Source organism: Eupeodes corollae (genome assembly GCF_945859685.1).
Source record: "Eupeodes corollae chromosome X unlocalized genomic scaffold, idEupCoro1.1 SUPER_X_unloc_1, whole genome shotgun sequence".
NCBI classification, from domain to species: domain Eukaryota; kingdom Metazoa; phylum Arthropoda; class Insecta; order Diptera; family Syrphidae; genus Eupeodes; species Eupeodes corollae.
This window is the reverse complement of record NW_026605130.1, coordinates 185,696-204,669: the sequence shown is the minus strand read 5'-3', so window position 1 is coordinate 204,669 and position 18,974 is coordinate 185,696. Positions and strand designations below refer to the sequence as shown.

At 35.3% G+C, this 18,974-nt stretch overlaps 1 protein-coding gene across 1 annotated transcript; it reads left to right on the top strand.

Annotated features, from left to right (window-relative positions):
- The first annotated feature begins 5,983 nt into the window (after positions 1 to 5,983).
- Positions 5,984 to 8,836, top strand: LOC129953450 (uncharacterized). Its single transcript, XM_056066696.1, has one exon. It carries the CDS (start codon positions 5,984 to 5,986, stop codon positions 8,834 to 8,836), a length of 2,853 nt encoding a protein of 950 aa, XP_055922671.1.
- Positions 8,837 to 18,974: the final 10,138 nt, after the last annotated feature.

The window sequence follows — 18,974 nt, the reverse complement described above, 5'->3', positions numbered from 1 at the left end:
ATACACCGTTGAAAAGGTACTCCTTCCTACGTGCTTGCGATGCTATTGTATCTGAGATACTCGACATCAAAATTTTCAACAAAAAAGTAGTCACACAATTTAATGTACGATGTACGTGCTTGCGATGCTATTGTATCTGAGATACTTGACATCAAAATTTTCAACAAAAACGTAGTCACAAAATTAAATGTACGATGTACGTGCTTGCGATGCTATTGTATCTGAGATACTCGACATCAAAATTTTCAACAAAAAAGTAGTCAAAAAATTTAATGTTCGATACACCGTTGAAAAGGTACTCCTTCCTACGTGCTTGCGATGCTATTGTATCTGAGATACTCGACATCAAAATTTTCAACAAAAAAGTAGTCATAAAATTTAATGTACGATGTACGTGCTTGCGATGCTATTGTATCTGAGATACTCGACATCAAAATTTTCAACAAAAAAGTATTCAAAAAATTTAATGTTCGATACACCGTTGAAAAGGTACTCCTTGCTACGTGCTTGCGATGCTATTGTATCTAAGATACTCAACATCAAAATTTTAAACAAAAAAGTAGTCACAAAATTTAATGTTCGATACACCGTTGAAAAGGTACTCCTTCCTACGTGCTTGCGATGCTATTGTATCTGAGATACTCGACATCAAAATTTTCAACAAAAAAGTAGTCATAAAATTTAATGTACGATGTACGTGCTTGCGATGCTATTGTATCTGAGATACTCGACATCAAAATTTTCAACAAAAAAGTAGTCACAAAATTTAATGTACGATGTACGTGCTTGCGATGCTATTGTATCTGAGATACTCGACATCAAAATTTTCAACAAAAAAGTAGTCAAAAAATTTAATGTTCGATACACCGTTGAAAAGGTACTGCTTGCTACGTGCTTACGATGCTATTGAATCTGAGATACTCGACATCAAAATTTTCAACAAAAAAGTAGTCACAAAATTTAATGTACGATGTACGTGCTTGCGATGCTATTGTATCTGAGATACTCGACATCAAAATTTTCAACAAAAAAGTAGTCAAAAAATTTAGTGTTCGATACACCGTTGAAAAGGTACTCCTTCCTACGTGCTTGCGATGCTATTGTATCTGAGATACTCGACATCAAAATTTTCAACAAAAAAGTAGTCACACAATTTAATGTACGATGTCCGTGCTTGCGATGCTATTGTATCTGAGATACTCGACATCAAAATTTTCAACAAAAAAGTAGTCACAAAATTTAATGTTCGATGTACGTGCTTGCGATGTTATTGTATCTGGGATACTCGACATCAAAATTTTCAACAAAAAAGTAGTCACAAAATTTAATGTACGATGTACGTGCTTGCGATGTTATTGTATCTGAGATACTCGACATCAAAATTTTCAACAAAAAAGTAGTCAAAAAATTTAATGTACGATGTACGTGCTTTTGATGCTATTGTATCTGAGATACTCGACATCAAAATTTTCAACAAAAAAGTAGTCACAAAATTTAATTTTCGATACACCGTTGAAAAGGTACTCCTTCCTACGTGCTTGCGATGCTATTGTATCTGAGATACTCGACATCAAAATTTTCAACAAAAACGTAGTCACAAAATTAAATGTACGATGTACGTGCTTGCGATGCTATTGTATCTGAGATACTCGACATCAAAATTTTCAACAAAAAAGTAGTCAAAAAATTTAGTGTTCGATACACCGTTGAAAAGGTACTCCTTCCTACGTGCTTGCGATGCTATTGTATCTGAGATACTCGACATCAAAATTTTCAACAAAAAAGTAGTCACACAATTTAATGTACGATGTACGTGCTTGCGATGCTATTGTATCTGAGATACTCGACATCAAAATTTTCAACAAAAACGTAGTCACAAAATTAAATGTACGATGTACGTGCTTGCGATGCTATTGTATCTGAGATACTCGACATCAAAATTTTCAACAAAAAAGTAGTCACAAAATTTAATGTACGATGTACGTGCTTGCGATGCTATTGTATCTGAGATACTCGACATCAAAATTTTCAACAAAAAAGTAGTCACAAAATTTAATGTACGATGTACGTGCTTTCGATGCTATTGTATCTGAGATACTCGACATCAAAATTTTCAACTAAAAAAGTAGTCACAAAATTTAGTGTTCGATACACCGTTGAAAAATTACTCCTTCCTACGTGCTTCGATGCTATTGTATCTGAGATACTCGACATCAAAATTTTCAACAAAAAAGTAGTCACAAAATTTAATGTACGATGTACGTGCTTGCGATGCTATTGTATCTGAGATACTCGACATCAAAATTTTCAACATAAAAGTAGTCAAAAAATTTAGTGTTCGATACACCGTTGAAAAGTTCTCCTTCCTACGTACTTGCGATGCTATTGTATCTGAGATACTCGACATCAAAATTTTCAACAAAAAAGTAGTCAAAAAATTTAATGTACGATGTACGTGCTTGCGATGCTATTGTATCTGAGATACTCGACATCAAAATTTTCAACAAAAAAGTAGTCACATAATTTAATGTACGATGTACGTGCTTGCGATGCTATTGTATCTGAGATACTCGACTTCAAAATTTTCAACAAAAAAGTAGTCACAAAATTTAATGTACGATGGCCGTGCTTGCGATGCTATTGTATCTGAGATACTCGACATCAAAATTTTCAACAAAAAAGTAGTCACAAAATTTAATATACGATGTACGTGCTTGCGATGCTATTGTATCTGAGATACTCGACATCAAAATTTTCAACAAAAAAGTAGTCACATAATTTAATGTACGATGTACGTGCTTGCGATGCTATTGTATCTGAGATACTCGACATCAAAATTTTCAACAAAAAAGTAGTCAAAAAATTTAATGTACGATGTACGTGCTTTCGATGCTATTGTATCTGAGATACTCGACATCAAAATTTTCAACAAAAAAGTAGTCACAAAATTTAATGTTCGATACACCGTTGAAAAGGTACTCCTTCCTACGTGCTTGCGATGCTATTGTATCTGTTCGATTTGAAAATAGCAACAAAGTAAAACTCATTAGAAAGAATAAAAAAAACACTTGCTTTCGAAATTATTTTTCAATCATCTGTCAAACTCACAAATTTCAATAAAAACTAGAAATTATTTGATAACCTAACAAAGCACACGCGTTTTATTAGTTTTCTTCTTATTATAATTTTCTCGAACCAGCATTTCTTTAAAAACAATTTAAAGATAATCATATCATTATACATGGTCCTTCGAACCGGTTAACTTTTTAATTTCAATTTAAAATAGTTCTCCGTAGATTTTACAATCATATCAAGTTTTCTGTGAATTCTAAACACCGGCACCAATCGATTGTGTCGCATCTGAGTACTAACCTCAAATATCGTGCTATGCCACATGGTAACTACTCACAAATCATCCACTACTTAAAATCCGACCAAGAAATTATTTGTTGAAATAATTTAATTGATCACCGTCAATCGTGTCTGTACAAGGTTCCTGCATTCATCACTACACGTACACGAGCACCACGCTCCAAGGGAACATCGTGTGAAAAGCAGATATCCAGAACCAGAAGAATCGCAGATTATAGAGGTAAGTGACTTTAAGCATTTTCGTTTGGCAATCGAATTGTACAAAATCTTCAGACCTTCAATGCAAATCATCGAACATTGGTACGCTTAAAATTATCTCGCGACGATATTTATTTCAAAAATGATATTTTTGGGTCTTTTCAATCCGAATATGCGGATGCCACAGATTATATTGAATTAGCATTTGACAAATTTCATCCCGAGCGTCACGCAAAAACTATTCCACAGGCTTCCACGTCGTCGGAACAAATTTCAAACGAGTCATTCAATACGATAATACGCGAGGTCCACACCGATAGTTCTTTCAGGCCACCTGAATTTAAAATCGAAAAATTTGACGGTGAGCCTACCGAATGGCCAACGTTTTATGCAGCGTTTCAAACGATTCACAACAATTCAAAACTGTCGAAACATCAAAAGTTCGTCTATCTGAAATCTTTTCTAACTGCAAACGTGACCTCATCTATTGCTCATTTGGATGTTACGGGCGAAACGTATGATAAAGCCCTGGAAGATTTGAAAGATCGTTACAGCAATGACCAAGTTCTGTTCAATGCGTTCATGAAAAAATTTATGAATTTACCAACATACACCCAACCAGAATCAGCAGCGCAATTAAAATCGTTCCATGACTCTGCACGTGCCTGCATTTTCCAGTTAAGGAACCTCAAATTTCATACCGATGAAAGCTCCGAATTTTTTGCATTTCATTTACTCGAAAAACTATCGCCAGCTACACGTCTCGAATTTGAAAAACACCGTAAAGAACCAAAGAAAGTTGCAAAACTTCAACAATTGTTGGACTTTCTTAAATCGACATTTCTCATTGCTGATGCCGCACACGCAACGAGCAATAGCGAATCAAGGTCATCATCGTTGCACCAAAAATCAAATAACTCTTCCAATAAATCTCAGGGTCGAAAGGAAATAGGAAATTTTCATGTCTCAAAAAAATCAATTGTTTGTCCGATCGAGAGGTGCAAGGGCCCTCACGTTTTACGTAAATGTCAGCAATTCTTACAATGGTCACCGTTTGAACGTAAGGACTTTGCCACTCAACAAAAATTGTGTTTCAATTGCCTTAGTCATTCAACGTCAACACAATGCACCAGCAAACACACATGTTTCACGTGCGGTGGTCGACATCATACTCTCTTACATTTTAATAAATCAAACTTATCATTGAATGCAGCTCCATTTCCAAACCCAAATAAGGCATCGACTTCATCTCAGTTGAATCATGCACCGACCGTTAATCCCCAAATAGTCTCAAATAATTTGGTACACTCTAATTCAACGGTTCTTCTTGCTACAGCAATTGTAAATGTGCTTGACGCATCTGGTCAGCTCATACGACTTCGGGCATTAGTTGATAAGGGATCACAACAATCAATCATCACTGAGCGTGCCGCTCAACGATTAAAATTAACATTCATTCCATTCTGCATTGGTTATCGTCCTATGGGCGAGATCCAATACAAAATCGCCGACAAGGGATTGAGTCTCAACATTCATTCGATCGTCAATCCGAAAGTTAATTTTACTTCGAAATTCGCTGTTCTTCCATCTATTACGTCAGAATTACCTTTGCACTCAGTTAAGGTAAAATCATGGCATCATCTTGATAATTTGCCACTCGCTGACCCTTATTATGCAACTCCGGGTCAAATCGATCTATTATTAGGCGGTGATGTCTATGGTCGCATCATTGAGGAAGGCCTACGCAAGGGTGAATTCGGTGAGCCCGTTGCTCAATACACGACTTTGGGGTGGATATTATTTGGAGAATTATTTCAAGAAAATCATGTTCTTACATTCCCATTGATTGATTGCCATCACATCTCGACAATAGAAATTGGTGAATATTTAACAAAATTCCATGAACTGGAGGAAGTACCAACAGAAAAAACAATGTCTAAAGAGGATGAATGGACCGAGAAGTTTTACGAACAAACTATGTACAACTCGTCAATCAAATGGGAAATTCATGGTACGTTTACCATTCAAATCATATTTTGATTCATCAATTCAATTGGGTTCGTCGTACGATATGGCACTCAGACGTTTTCAATCGCTACAACGTCGTTTCGCTCACGACGAAAAATTCAAAGAAGAATGTTTCAAAGTATTTAACGAATATAAGGAGCTCAATCAAGTCAAACTAGTTCATGAGATTGACGAAAAACATTTCTATTTGCCTCACCATGCCGTGGTTAAAGAAGCCAGTCTTACAACAAAACTCCGCCAAGTATTTGACGGCTCGGCTAAATCAACAAATGGAAAATCATAAAATGATATTTTGACTACCGGTCCTGTTTTACAAGCAGATTTGGTTTCAATAATTCTGAACTGGCGTACGCACAAGTATGTTTTCATTGCCGACATACAAAAAATGTACCGTTGCATTGATATACACCCGGACGACACTCACTATCAATACGTTTTGTGCCAAGATAACGATAATTTAGGCATTCAAACATACGCTCTTCAAACCGTCACATTCGGCCTTGCATCATCACCATATCAGGCAATTAAAACCATTCATATGGTAGCCGAAAAAATCAAAGCCATTTCACCAACTGTTTACACCGCATTTAAACTCGAAACTTATGTAGATGACATCACAACAGGTAGCGAGACCATCGAAAATGCCATCGAGATGATTCAAAGAATCATTCATTTGCTGCGAAGTGCCGGCTTTGAGCTCCGTAAGTGGGCTAGTAATTCACCTGAGATTCTTCAACAAATTCCCATTGAGTATCATGATCAAAATACCATGTGTTTGTTCAATGCCGAAGACGCTATCAAAACACTCGGTTTGGGATGGTCCAGCATCAAAGACTTGTTCACATTTTGCGTTAACTTTCCAACCAATAAACAACTCACAAAACGCAATGTGTCATCTACAGTCGCTCGCTTATTTGACCCACTTGGATGGCTCAATCCATTTGTAACCAAAGAAAAATTATTTTTGAACAAATTGTGGGAGAGTAAATTTGACTGGGACGACATTATAACTTCTATCGACCTTAAATCTGAATGGGAAAAAACTTTTGATCAACTTCAATTTATCAAAGAAATCGAAATTCCTCGTTGGATTAACACATCATCAACCAACAAAAATAATGAGCTTCACGTTTTTTGCGATAGTTCAAACAGGGCATACGCTACATCAATTTATCTCAGAACAATCGATTCAAATGAGAAAATCCATGTTAATTTAATCATGGCTAAAAGTAAATTGACACCAATGCGCAAGCCGTTAACAACACCTCGCTCCGAATTATGTGGTGCCGTTTTAGCAGTAAAATTGCTTGAACTGGTAAAAAAATCATTGAGAATCCAATTCAATAATGTTTTTATGTGGACTGATTCCAGCGTCGTTTTGTCATGGATTCGAGGAGATCCAAATCGTTGGTCAGTTTTTGTTTGTAATCGAATTCACAAAATTCTATCGTCAACTAAAATTGGACAATGGCACCATGTCCGCACGTTTGAAAACCCAGCTGATCTTAATAGCCGTGGGCTTACTATCATCGAACTGCGTGACTCATCACTATGGTGGCATGGACCACAATTTCTTTCGCTACCCCAATCTGACTGGCCAGATTCACCATTCGAAGTTCATGACGACGATCGAAATGAGCTCCGTTCAAAGGTGAAATCAATTAACCTCAACATCAAAGAAGAAGTGTCCAGCGTCAATACACTCATGCAACGTTTTTCAAATTTCAACCGTCTTCGTCGTGCACTGGCATACGCCATTCGTTTCGTGAAAATTGTTCGCTCTTCAATCAAGCTCAAATTGCCACGACCATCGAAATCAATGCTATCGATTCCAAGAAAGGAACTCATTGAACTAGTTCCTACACTCACCGTCGATGAAATTCAAAACAGTGAACTTTCACTTATTCGGTGGATTCAATCAAATGAATTCTCATGTGAACTCAAAACTATTCAAGATCAAAACCCAATCAAGAAATCCAGCAAATTATATCGACTTAACCCATTCATCGACAACAACAACATTCTTCGTGTCAACGGTCGTTTACAAAATGCATTTATGTCATTTGAAGAAAAATTTCCAATAATTCTCCCTTCGAAAAGCTACATTGCAAAGTTGATCACGGATTATTATCATCGTCTTACATTACACGGTGGACCTCAAGTGACGGTCAATCAAATTCGCCAAATTTATTGGATTCTTGATGTACGCAATTTCGCACGACATTTTATAAACAAGTGTGTCATTTGTTTCAAAGCACGTCCAGTCTTATCACAACAACAAATGGCTGCATTACCAACTGCGCGTGTTAATACTAATTCACGACCATTTGCATCGACTATCGTTGACTACGCGGGCCCTTATGATATTCGTGCTTCAAAAGGCCGCGGTCAAACTTCATACAAGGGTTACGTTGCCGTTTTCACATGTATGACTACGAAGGCTGTTCATCTAGAAGCAGCTGGTGATCTCACAACACAAACATTTCTCCATGCGTTCGACCGATTTGTCGCTCGTCGTGGATTTTGTCATGATGTGTTTAGCGATTGTGGGACTAACTTTGTTGGTGCCAATAACGAGAATCTAAGACTCTACAACAAATTTATTCAATCAATCGAAAAGGAAATCATACCAGCACTAGCAAATCGACACATTCAATGGCATTTAAGTCCACCGGGAGCACCGCATTTCAATGGATTAGCCGAAGCAGCTGTGAAAATAATGAAATTTCACTTATCAAGAATAATTGGAGATGCAAAACTCACATTCGAGGAATTTTCAACTGTCTTGGCTCGCATTGAAGCTGTTCTCAACTCTCGTCCGATTTCGCCAGTCACTGAGAATGCAAATGACTTCACGGCAATAACACCGGGACATTTTCTGACGGGAAATGCTCTCTTATCACGACCTCAACGACCCTCAGAATTAAATCCGATCAAACGACATCAACTAATGGAGTCAATGGTTCAACATTTTTGGAAACGTTTTAAGGAAGATGTCTTGTCCAGCATGCAAATTCGTACAAAATGGCGAACCAAGCAACCTAACATCAAAGAAAATGATTTAGTAACCATCAAAGATGATCGTTTTCCAGTCGGTCATTGGCCCATGGGACGTGTCATTTCATTACATCGAGGAAGCGACGATCTCGTTCGAGTTGTTACAATCAAAACACCCACCGGCCTTTTGAAAAGACCAATCGTTAAACTCGCTTTGATACCAAGCACTGTCCAGCCATAAGATTCTAACTAGTTTGCCATTCGAGGTTGTTTTTAGTCACTTACGCTCCTCTACGACTCTGCGAGCGACAAGAAGCAACCATCATTCAACTCATCATAAAACCTACTCTCACATGAAATATGAATACCTCAATTACTAACTTCATATCTTTCCTTTTTTAATCAGTTTAATATTATGTAATATTTTATTTGATTTGAATTTTAATGTTACTCGTATAATTTGTTATTGTTTCCATTATTTTAAAGTACAGATTCTATAATTTTTTTTCTTATTAAATAACAACCATGTTGTCATTGCCGGGAGAATGTTCGATTTGAAAATAGCAACAAAGTAAAACTCATTAGAAAGAATAAAAAAAACACTTGCTTTCGAAATTATTTTTCAATCATCTGTCAAACTCACAAATTCCAATAAAAACTAGAAATTATTTGATAACCTAACAAAGCACACGCGTTTTATTAATTTTCTTCTTATTATAATTTTCTCGAACCAGCATTTCTTTAAAAACAATTTAAAGATAATCATATCATTATACAGTATCTGAGATACTCGACATCAAAATTTTCGACAAAAACGTAGTCACAAAATTAAATGTACGATGTACGTGCTTGCGATGCTATTGTATCTGAGATACTCGACATCAAAATTTTCAACAAAAAAGTAGTCAACAAATTTAGTGTTCGATACACCGTTGAAAAGGTACTCCTTCCTACGTGCTTGCGATGCTATTGTATCTGAGATACTCGACATCAAAATTTTCAACAAAAAAGTAGTCACAAAATTTAATGTACGATGTACGTGCTTGCGATGCTATTGTATCTGAGATACTCGACACCAAAATTTTCAACAAAAAAGTAGTCACAAAATTTAATGTTCGATGTACGTGCTTGCGATGCTATTTTATCTGAGATACTCGACATCAAAATTTTCAACAAAAAAGTAGTCACAAAATTTAATGTACGATGTACGTGCTTGCGATGCTATTGTATCTGAGACACTCGACATCAAAATTTTCAACAAAAAAGTAGTCAAAAAATTTAATGTACGATGTACGTGCTTTCGATGCTATTGTATCCGAGATACTCGACATCAAAATTTTCAACAAAAAAGTAGTCACAAAATTTAATGTTCGATACACCGTTGAAAAGGTACTCCTTCCTACGTGCTTGCGATGCTATTGTATCTGAGATACTCGACATCAAAATTTTCAACAAAAAAGTAGTCACAAAATTTAATGTACTATGTACGTGCTTGCGATGCTATTGTATCTGAGATACTCGACATCAAAATTTTCAACAAAAAAGTAGTCAAAAAATTTAGTGTTCGATACACCGTTGAAAAGGTACTCCTTCCTACGTGCTTGCGATGCTATTGTATCTGAGATACTCGACATCAAAATTTTCAACAAAAAAGTAGTCACAAAATTGAATGTACTATGTACGTGCTTGCGATGCTATTGTATCTGAGATACTCGACATCAAAATTTTCAACAAAAAAGTAGTCAAAAAATTTAGTGTTCGATACACCGTTGAAAAGGTGCTCCTTCCTACGTGCTTGCGATGCTATTGTATCTGAGATACTCGACATCAAAATTTTCAACAACAAAAAAGTAGTCACAAAATTTAATGTACGATGTACGTGCTTGCGATGCTATTGTATCTGAGATGCTCGACATCAAAATTTTCAACAAAAAAGTAGTCAAAAAATTTAATGTACGATGTAGGTGCTTTCGATGCTATTGTATCCGAGATACTCGTCATCAAAATTTTCAACAAAAAAGTAGTCAAAAAATTTAGTGTTCGATACACCGTTGAAAAGGTACTCCTTCCTACGTGCTTGCGATGCTATTGTATCTGAGATACTCGACATCAAAATTTTCAACAAAAACGTAGTCACAAAATTAAATGTACGATGTACGTGCTTGCGATGCTATTGTATCTGAGATACTCGACATCAAAATTTTCAACAAAAAAGTAGTCAAAAAATTTAGTGTTCGATACACCGTTGAAAAGGTACTCCTTCCTACGTGCTTGCGATGCTATTGTATCTGAGATACTCGACATCAAAATTTTCAACAAAAAAGTAGTCACAAAATTTAATGTACGATGTACGTGCTTGCGATGCTATTGTATCTGAGATACTCGACACCAAAATTTTCAACAAAAAAGAAGTCACAAAATTTAATGTTCGATGTACGTGCTTGCGATGCTATTTTATCTGAGATACTCGACATCAAAATTTTCAACAAAAAAGTAGTCACAAAATTTAATGTACGATGTACGTGCTTGCGATGCTATTGTATCTGAGACACTCGACATCAAAATTTTCAACAAAAAAGTAGTCAAAAAATTTAATGTACGATGTACGTGCTTTCGATGCTATTGTATCCGAGATACTCGACATCAAAATTTTCAACAAAAAAGTAGTCACAAAATTTAATGTTTGATACACCGTTGAAAAGGTACTCCTTCCTACGTGCTTGCGATGCTATTGTATCTGAGATACTCGACATCAAAATTTTCAACAAAAACGTAGTCACAAAATTAAATGTACGATGTACGTGCTTGCGATGCTATTGTATCTGAGATACTCGACATCAAAATTTTCAACAAAAAAGTAGTCAAAAAATTTAATGTACGATGTACGTGCTTGCGATGCTATTGTATCTGAGATACTCGACATCAAAATTTTCAACAAAAAAGTAGTCAACAAATTTAATGTACGATGTACGTGCTTGCAATGCTATTGTATCTGAGATACTCGACATCAAAATTTTCAACAAACAAGTAGTTACAAAATTTAATGTACGATGGACGTGCTTGCGATGCTATTGTATCTGAGATACTCGACATCAAAATTTTCAACAAAAAAGTAGTCACAAAATTTAATGTACGATGTACGTGCTTGCGATGCTATTGTATCTGAGATACTCGACATCAAAATTTTCAACAAAAAAGTGGTCACAAAATTAAATGTTCGAAACACCGTTGAAAAGGTACTCCTTCCTACGTGCTTCGGTGCTATTGTATCTGAGATACTCGACATCAAAATTTTCAACAAAAAAGTAGTCACAAAATTTAATGTACGATGTACGTGCTTGCGATGCTATTGTATCTGAGATACTCGACATCAAAATTTTCAACAAAAAAGTAGTCACAAAATTTAATGTACGATGTACGTGCTTGCGATGCTATTGTATCTGAGATACTCGACATCAAAATTTTCAACAAAAAAGTAGGCACAAAATTTAATGTTCGATGTACGTGCTTGCAATGCTATTGTATCTGAGATACTCGACATCAAAATTTTCAACAAAAAAGTAGTCACAAAATTTAATGTACGATGTACGTGCTTGCGATGCTATTGTATCTGAGATACTCGACATCAAAATTTTCAACAAAAAAGTAGTCAAAAAATTTAATGTACGATGTACGTGCTTTCGATGCTATCGTATCTGAGATACTCGACATCAAAATTTTCAACAAAAAAGTAGTCACAAAATTTAATGTTCGATACACCGTTGAAAAGGTACTCCTTCCTACGTGCTTGCGATGCTATTGTATCTGAGATACTCGACATCAAAATTTTCAACAAAAACGTAGTCACAAAATTAAATGTACGATGTACGTGCTTGCGATGCTATTGTATCTGAGATACTCGACATAAAAATTTTCAACAAAAAAGTAGTCAAAAAATTTAGTGTTCGATACACCGTTGAAAAGGTACTCCTTCCTACGTACTTCGATGCAATTGTATCTGAGATACTCGACATCAAAATTTTCAACAAAAAAGTAGTCAAAAAATTTAATGTACGATGTGCGTGCTTTCGATGCTATTGTATCTGAGATACTCGACATCAAAATTTTCAACAAAAAAGTAGTCACAAAATTTAATTTTCGATACACCGTTGAAAAGGTACTCCTTCCTACGTGCTTGCGATGCTATTGTATCTGAGATACTCGACATCAAAATTTTTAACAAAAAAGTAGTCAACAAATTTAATGTACGTTGTACGTGCTTGCGATGCTATTGTATCTGAGATACTCGACATCAAAATTTTCAACAAAAAAGTAGTCACAAAATTTAATGTACGATGTACGTGCTTGCGATGCTATTGTATCTGAGATACTCGACATCAAAATTTTCAACAAAAAAGTAGTCACAAAATTAAATGTACGATGGACGTGCTTGCGATGCTATTGTATCTGAGATACTCGACATCAAAATTTTCAACAAAAAAGTAGTCACAAAATTTAATGTACGATGAACGTGCTTGCGATGCTATTGTATCTGAGATACTCGACATCAAAATTTTCAACAAAAAAGTGGTCACAAAATTTAATGTTCGAAACGTTGAAAAGGTACTCCTTCCTACGTGCTTGCGATGCTATTGTATCTGAGATACTCGACATCAAAATTTTCAACAAAAAAGTAGTCACAAAATTTAATGTACGATAGACGTGCTTGCGATGCTATTGTATCTGAGATACTCGACATCAAAATTTTCAACAAAAAAGTAGTCAAAAAATTTAATGTTCGATACACCGTTGAAAAGATATTCCTTCCTACGTGCTTGCGATGCTATTGTATCTGAGATACTCGACATCAAAATTTTCAACAAAAAAGTAGTCACAAAATTTAATGTACGATGTACGTGCTTGCGATGCTATTGTTTCTGAGATACTCGACATCAAAATTTTCAACAAAAAATTAGTCACAACATTTAATGTACGATGTACGTGCTTGCGATGCTATTGTATCTGAGATACTCGACATCAAAATTTTCAACAAAAAAGTAGTCACAAAATTTAATGTTCGATACACCGTTGAAAAGGTACTCCTTCCTACGTGCTTGTGATGCTATTGTATCTGAGATACTCGACATCAAAATTTTCAACAAAAACGTAGTCACAAAATTAAATGTACGATGTACGTGCTTGCGATGCTATTGTATCTGAGATACTCGACATCAAAATTTTCAACAAAAAAGTAGTCAAAAAATTTAGTGTCCGATACACCGTTGAAAAGGTACTCCTTCCTACGTGCTTGCGATGCTATTGTATCTGAGATACTCGACATCAAAATTTTCAACAAAAAAGTAGTCACAAAATTTAATGTACGATAGACGTGCTTGCGATGCTATTGTATCTGAGATACTCGACATCAAAATTTTCAACAAAAAAGTGGTCAAAAAATTTAGTGTTCGATACACCGTTGAAAAGGTACTCCTTCCTACGTGCTTGCGATGCTATTGTATCTGAGATACTCGACATCAAAATTTTCAACAAAAAAGTAGTCACAAAATTTAATGTACGATGTACGTGCTTGCGATGCTATTGTATCTGAGATGCTCGACATCAAAATTTTCAACAAAAAAGTAGTCACAAAATTTAATGTACGATGGACGTGCTTGCGATGCTATTGTATCTGAGATACTCGACATCAAAATTTTCAACAAAAAAGTAGTCACAAAATTTAATGTTCGATGTACGTGCTTGCGATGCTATTGTATCTGAGATACTCGACATCAAAATTTTCAACAAAAAAGTAGTCAAAAAATTTAGTGTTCGATACATCGTTGAAAAGGTACTCCTTCCTACGTGCTTGCGATGCTATTGTATCTGAGATACTCGACATCAAAATTTTCAACAAAAAAGTAGTCACAAAATTTAATGTACGATGGACGTGCTTGCGATGCTATTGTATCTGAGATACTCGACATCAAAATTTTCAACAAAAATGTAGTCACAAAATTAAATGTACGATGTACGTGCTTGCGATGCTATTGTATCTGAGATACTCGACATTAAAATTTTCAACAAAAAAGTAGTCAAAAAATTTAGTGTTCGATACACCGTTGAAAAGGTACTCCTTCCTACGTGCTTCGATGCTATTGTATCTGAGATACTCGACATCAAAATTTTCAACAAAAAAGTAGTCACAAAATTTAATGTACGATGTACGTGCTTGCGATGCTATTGTATCTGAGATACTCGACATCAAAATTTTCAACCTAAAAGTAGTCAAAAAATTTAGTGTTCGATACACCGTTGAAAAGGTACTCCTTTCTACGTACTTGCGATGCTATAGTATCTGAGATACTCGACATCAAAATTTTCAACAAAAAATTTAATGTACGATGTACGTGCTTGCGATGCTATTGTATCTGAGATACTCGACATCAAAATTTTCAACAAAAAAGTAGTCACAAAATTAAATGTACGATGGACGTGCTTGCGATGCTATTGTATCTGAGATACTCGACATCAAAATTTTCAACAAAAAAGTAGTCACAAAATTTAATGTACGATGAACGTGCTTGCGATGCTATTGTATCTGAGATACTCGACATCAAAATTTTCAACAAAAAAGTGGTCACAAAATTTAATGTTCGAAACGTTGAAAAGGTACTCCTTCCTACGTGCTTGCGATGCTATTGTATCTGAGATACTCGACATCAAAATTTTCAACAAAAAAGTAGTCACAAAATTAAACGTACGATGGACGTGCTTGCGATGCTATTGTATCTGAGATACTCGACATCAAAATTTTCAACAAAAAAGTAGTCACAAAATTTAATGTACGATGTACGTGCTTGCGATGCTATTGTATCTGAGATACTCGACATCAAAATTTTCAACAAAAAAGTAGTCACAAAATTTAATGTACTATGTACGTGCTTGCGATGCTATTGTATCTGAGATACTCGACATCAAAATTTTCAACAAAAAAGTAGTCAAAAAATTTAGTGTTCGATACACCGTTGAAAAGGTACTCCTTCCTACGTGCTTGCGATGCTATTGTATCTGAGATACTCGACATCAAAATTTTCAACAAAAAAGTAGTCACAAAATTTAATGTACGATGTACGTGCTTGCGATGCTATTGTATCTGAGATGCTCGACATCAAAATTTTCAACAAAAAAGTAGTCACAAAATTTAATGTACGATGGACGTGCTTGCGATGCTATTGTATCTGAGATACTCGACATCAAAATTTTCAACAAAAAAGTAGTCACAAAATTTAATGTTCGATGTACGTGCTTGCGATGCTATTGTATCTGAGATACTCGACATCAAAATTTTCAACAAAAAAGTAGTCAAAAAATTTAGTGTTCGATACATCGTTGAAAAGGTACTCCTTCCTACGTGCTTGCGATGCTATTGTATCTGAGATACTCGACATCAAAATTTTCAACAAAAAAGTAGTCACAAAATTTAATGTACGATGGACGTGCTTGCGATGCTATTGTATCTGAGATACTCGACATCAAAATTTTCAACAAAAATGTAGTCACAAAATTAAATGTACGATGTACGTGCTTGCGATGCTATTGTATCTGAGATACTCGACATCAAAATTTTCAACAAAAAAGTAGTCAAAAAATTTAGTGTTCGATACACCGTTGAAAAGGTACTCCTTCCTACGTGCTTCGATGCTATTGTATCTGAGATACTCGACATCAAAATTTTCAACAAAAAAATAGTCACAAAATTTAATGTACGATGTACGTGCTTGCGATGCTATTGTATCTGAGATACTCGACATCAAAATTTTCAACCTAAAAGTAGTCAAAAAATTTAGTGTTCGATACACCGTTGAAAAGGTACTCCTTTCTACGTACTTGCGATGCTATAGTATCTGAGATACTCGACATCAAAATTTTCAACAAAAAATTTAATGTACGATGTACGTGCTTGCGATGCTATTGTATCTGAGATACTCGACATCAAAATTTTCAACAAAAAAGTAGTCACAAAATTAAATGTACGATGGACGTGCTTGCGATGCTATTGTATCTGAGATACTCGACATCAAAATTTTCAACAAAAAAGTAGTCACAAAATTTAATGTACGATGTACGTGCTTGCGATGCTATTGTATCTGAGATACTCGACATCAAAATTTTCAACAAAAAAGTGGTCACAAAATTTAATGTTCGAAACGTTGAAAAGGTACTCCTTCCTACGTGCTTGCGATGCTATTGTATCTGAGATACTCGACATCAAAATTTTCAACAAAAAAGTAGTCACAAAATTAAACGTACGATGGACGTGCTTGCGATGCTATTGTATCTGAGATACTCGACATCAAAATTTTCAACAAAAAAGTAGTCACAAAATTTAATGTACGATGTACGTGCTTGCGATGCTATTGTATCTGAGATACTCGACATCAAAATTTTCAACAAAAAAGTAGCCACAACATTTAATGTACGATGTACGTGCTTGCGATGCTATTGTATCTGAGATACTCGACATCAAAATTTTCAACAAAAAAGTAGTCACAAAATTTAATGTTCGATACACCGTTGAAAAGGTACTCCTTCCTACGTGCTTGTGATGCTATTGTATCTGAGATACTCGACATCAAAATTTTCAACAAAAACGTAGTCACAAAATTAAATGTACGATGTACGTGCTTGCGATGCTATTGTATCTGAGATACTCGACATCAAAATTTTCAACAAAAAAGTAGTCAAAAAATTTAGTGTTCGATACACCGTTGAAAAGGTACTCCTTCCTACGTGCTTGCGATGCTATTGTATCTGAGATACTCGACATCAAAATTTTCAACAAAAAAGTAGTCAAAAAATTTAGTGTTCGATACATCGTTGAAAAGGTACTCCTTCCTACGTGCTTGCGATGCTATTGTATCTGAGATACTCGACATCAAAATTTTCAACAAAAAAGTAGTCACAAAATTTAATGTACGATGGACGTGCTTGCGATGCTATTGTATCTGAGATACTCGACATCAAAATTTTCAACAAAAATGTAGTCACAAAATTAAATGTACGATGTACGTGCTTGCGATGCTATTGTATCTGAGATACTCGACATCAAAATTTTCAACAAAAAAGTAGTCAAAAAATTTAGTGTTCGATACACCGTTGAAAAGGTACTCCTTCCTACGTGCTTCGATGCTATTGTATCTGAGATACTCGACATCAAAATTTTCAACAAAAAAGTAGTCACAAAATTTAATGTACGATGTACGTGCTTGCGATGCTATTGTATCTGAGATACTCGACATCAAAATTTTCAACCTAAAAGTAGTCAAAAAATTTAGTGTTCGATACACCGTTGAAAAGGTACTCCTTTCTACGTACTTGCGATGCTATAGTATCTGAGATACTCGACATCAAAATTTTCAACAAAAAATTTAATGTACGATGTACGTGCTTGCGATGCTATTGTATCTGAGATACTCGACATCAAAATTTTCAACAAAAAAGTAGTCACAAAATTAAATGTACGATGGACGTGCTTGCGATGCTATTGTATCTGAGATACTCGACATCAAAATTTTCAACAAAAAAGTAGTCACAAAATTTAATGTACGATGAACGTGCTTGCGATGCTATTGTATCTGAGATACTCGACATTAAAATTTTCAACAAAAAAGTGGTCACAAAATTTAATGTTCGAAACGTTGAAAAGGTACTCCTTCCTACGTGCTTGCGATGCTATTGTATCTGAGATACTCGACATCAAAATTTTCAACAAAAAAGTAGTCACAAAATTAAACGTACGATGGACGTGCTTGCGATGCTATTGTATCTGAGATACTCGACATCAAAATTTTCAACAAAAAAGTAGTCACAAAATTTAATGTACGATGTACGTGCTTGCGATGCTATTGTATCTGAGATACTCGACATCAAAATTTTCAACAAAAAAGTAGTCACAACATTTAATGTACGATGTACGTGCTTGCGATGCTATTGTATCTGAGATACTCGACATCAATATTTTCAACAAAAAAGTAGTCACAAAATTTAATGTTCGATACACCGTTGAAAAGGTACTCCTTCCTACGTGCTTGTGATGCTATTGTATCTGAGATACTCGACATCAAAATTTTCAACAAAAACGTAGTCACAAAATTAAATGTACGATGGACGTGCTTGCGATGCTATTGTATCTGAGATACTCGACATCAAAATTTTCAACAAAAAAGTAGTCAAAAAATTTAGTGTTCGATACACCGTTGAAAAGGTACTCCTTCCTACGTGCTTGCGATGCTATTGTATCTGAGATACTCGACATCAAAATTTTCAACAAAAAAGTAGTCACAAAATTTAATGTACTATGTACGTGCTCGCGATGCTATTGTATCTGAGATACTCGACAT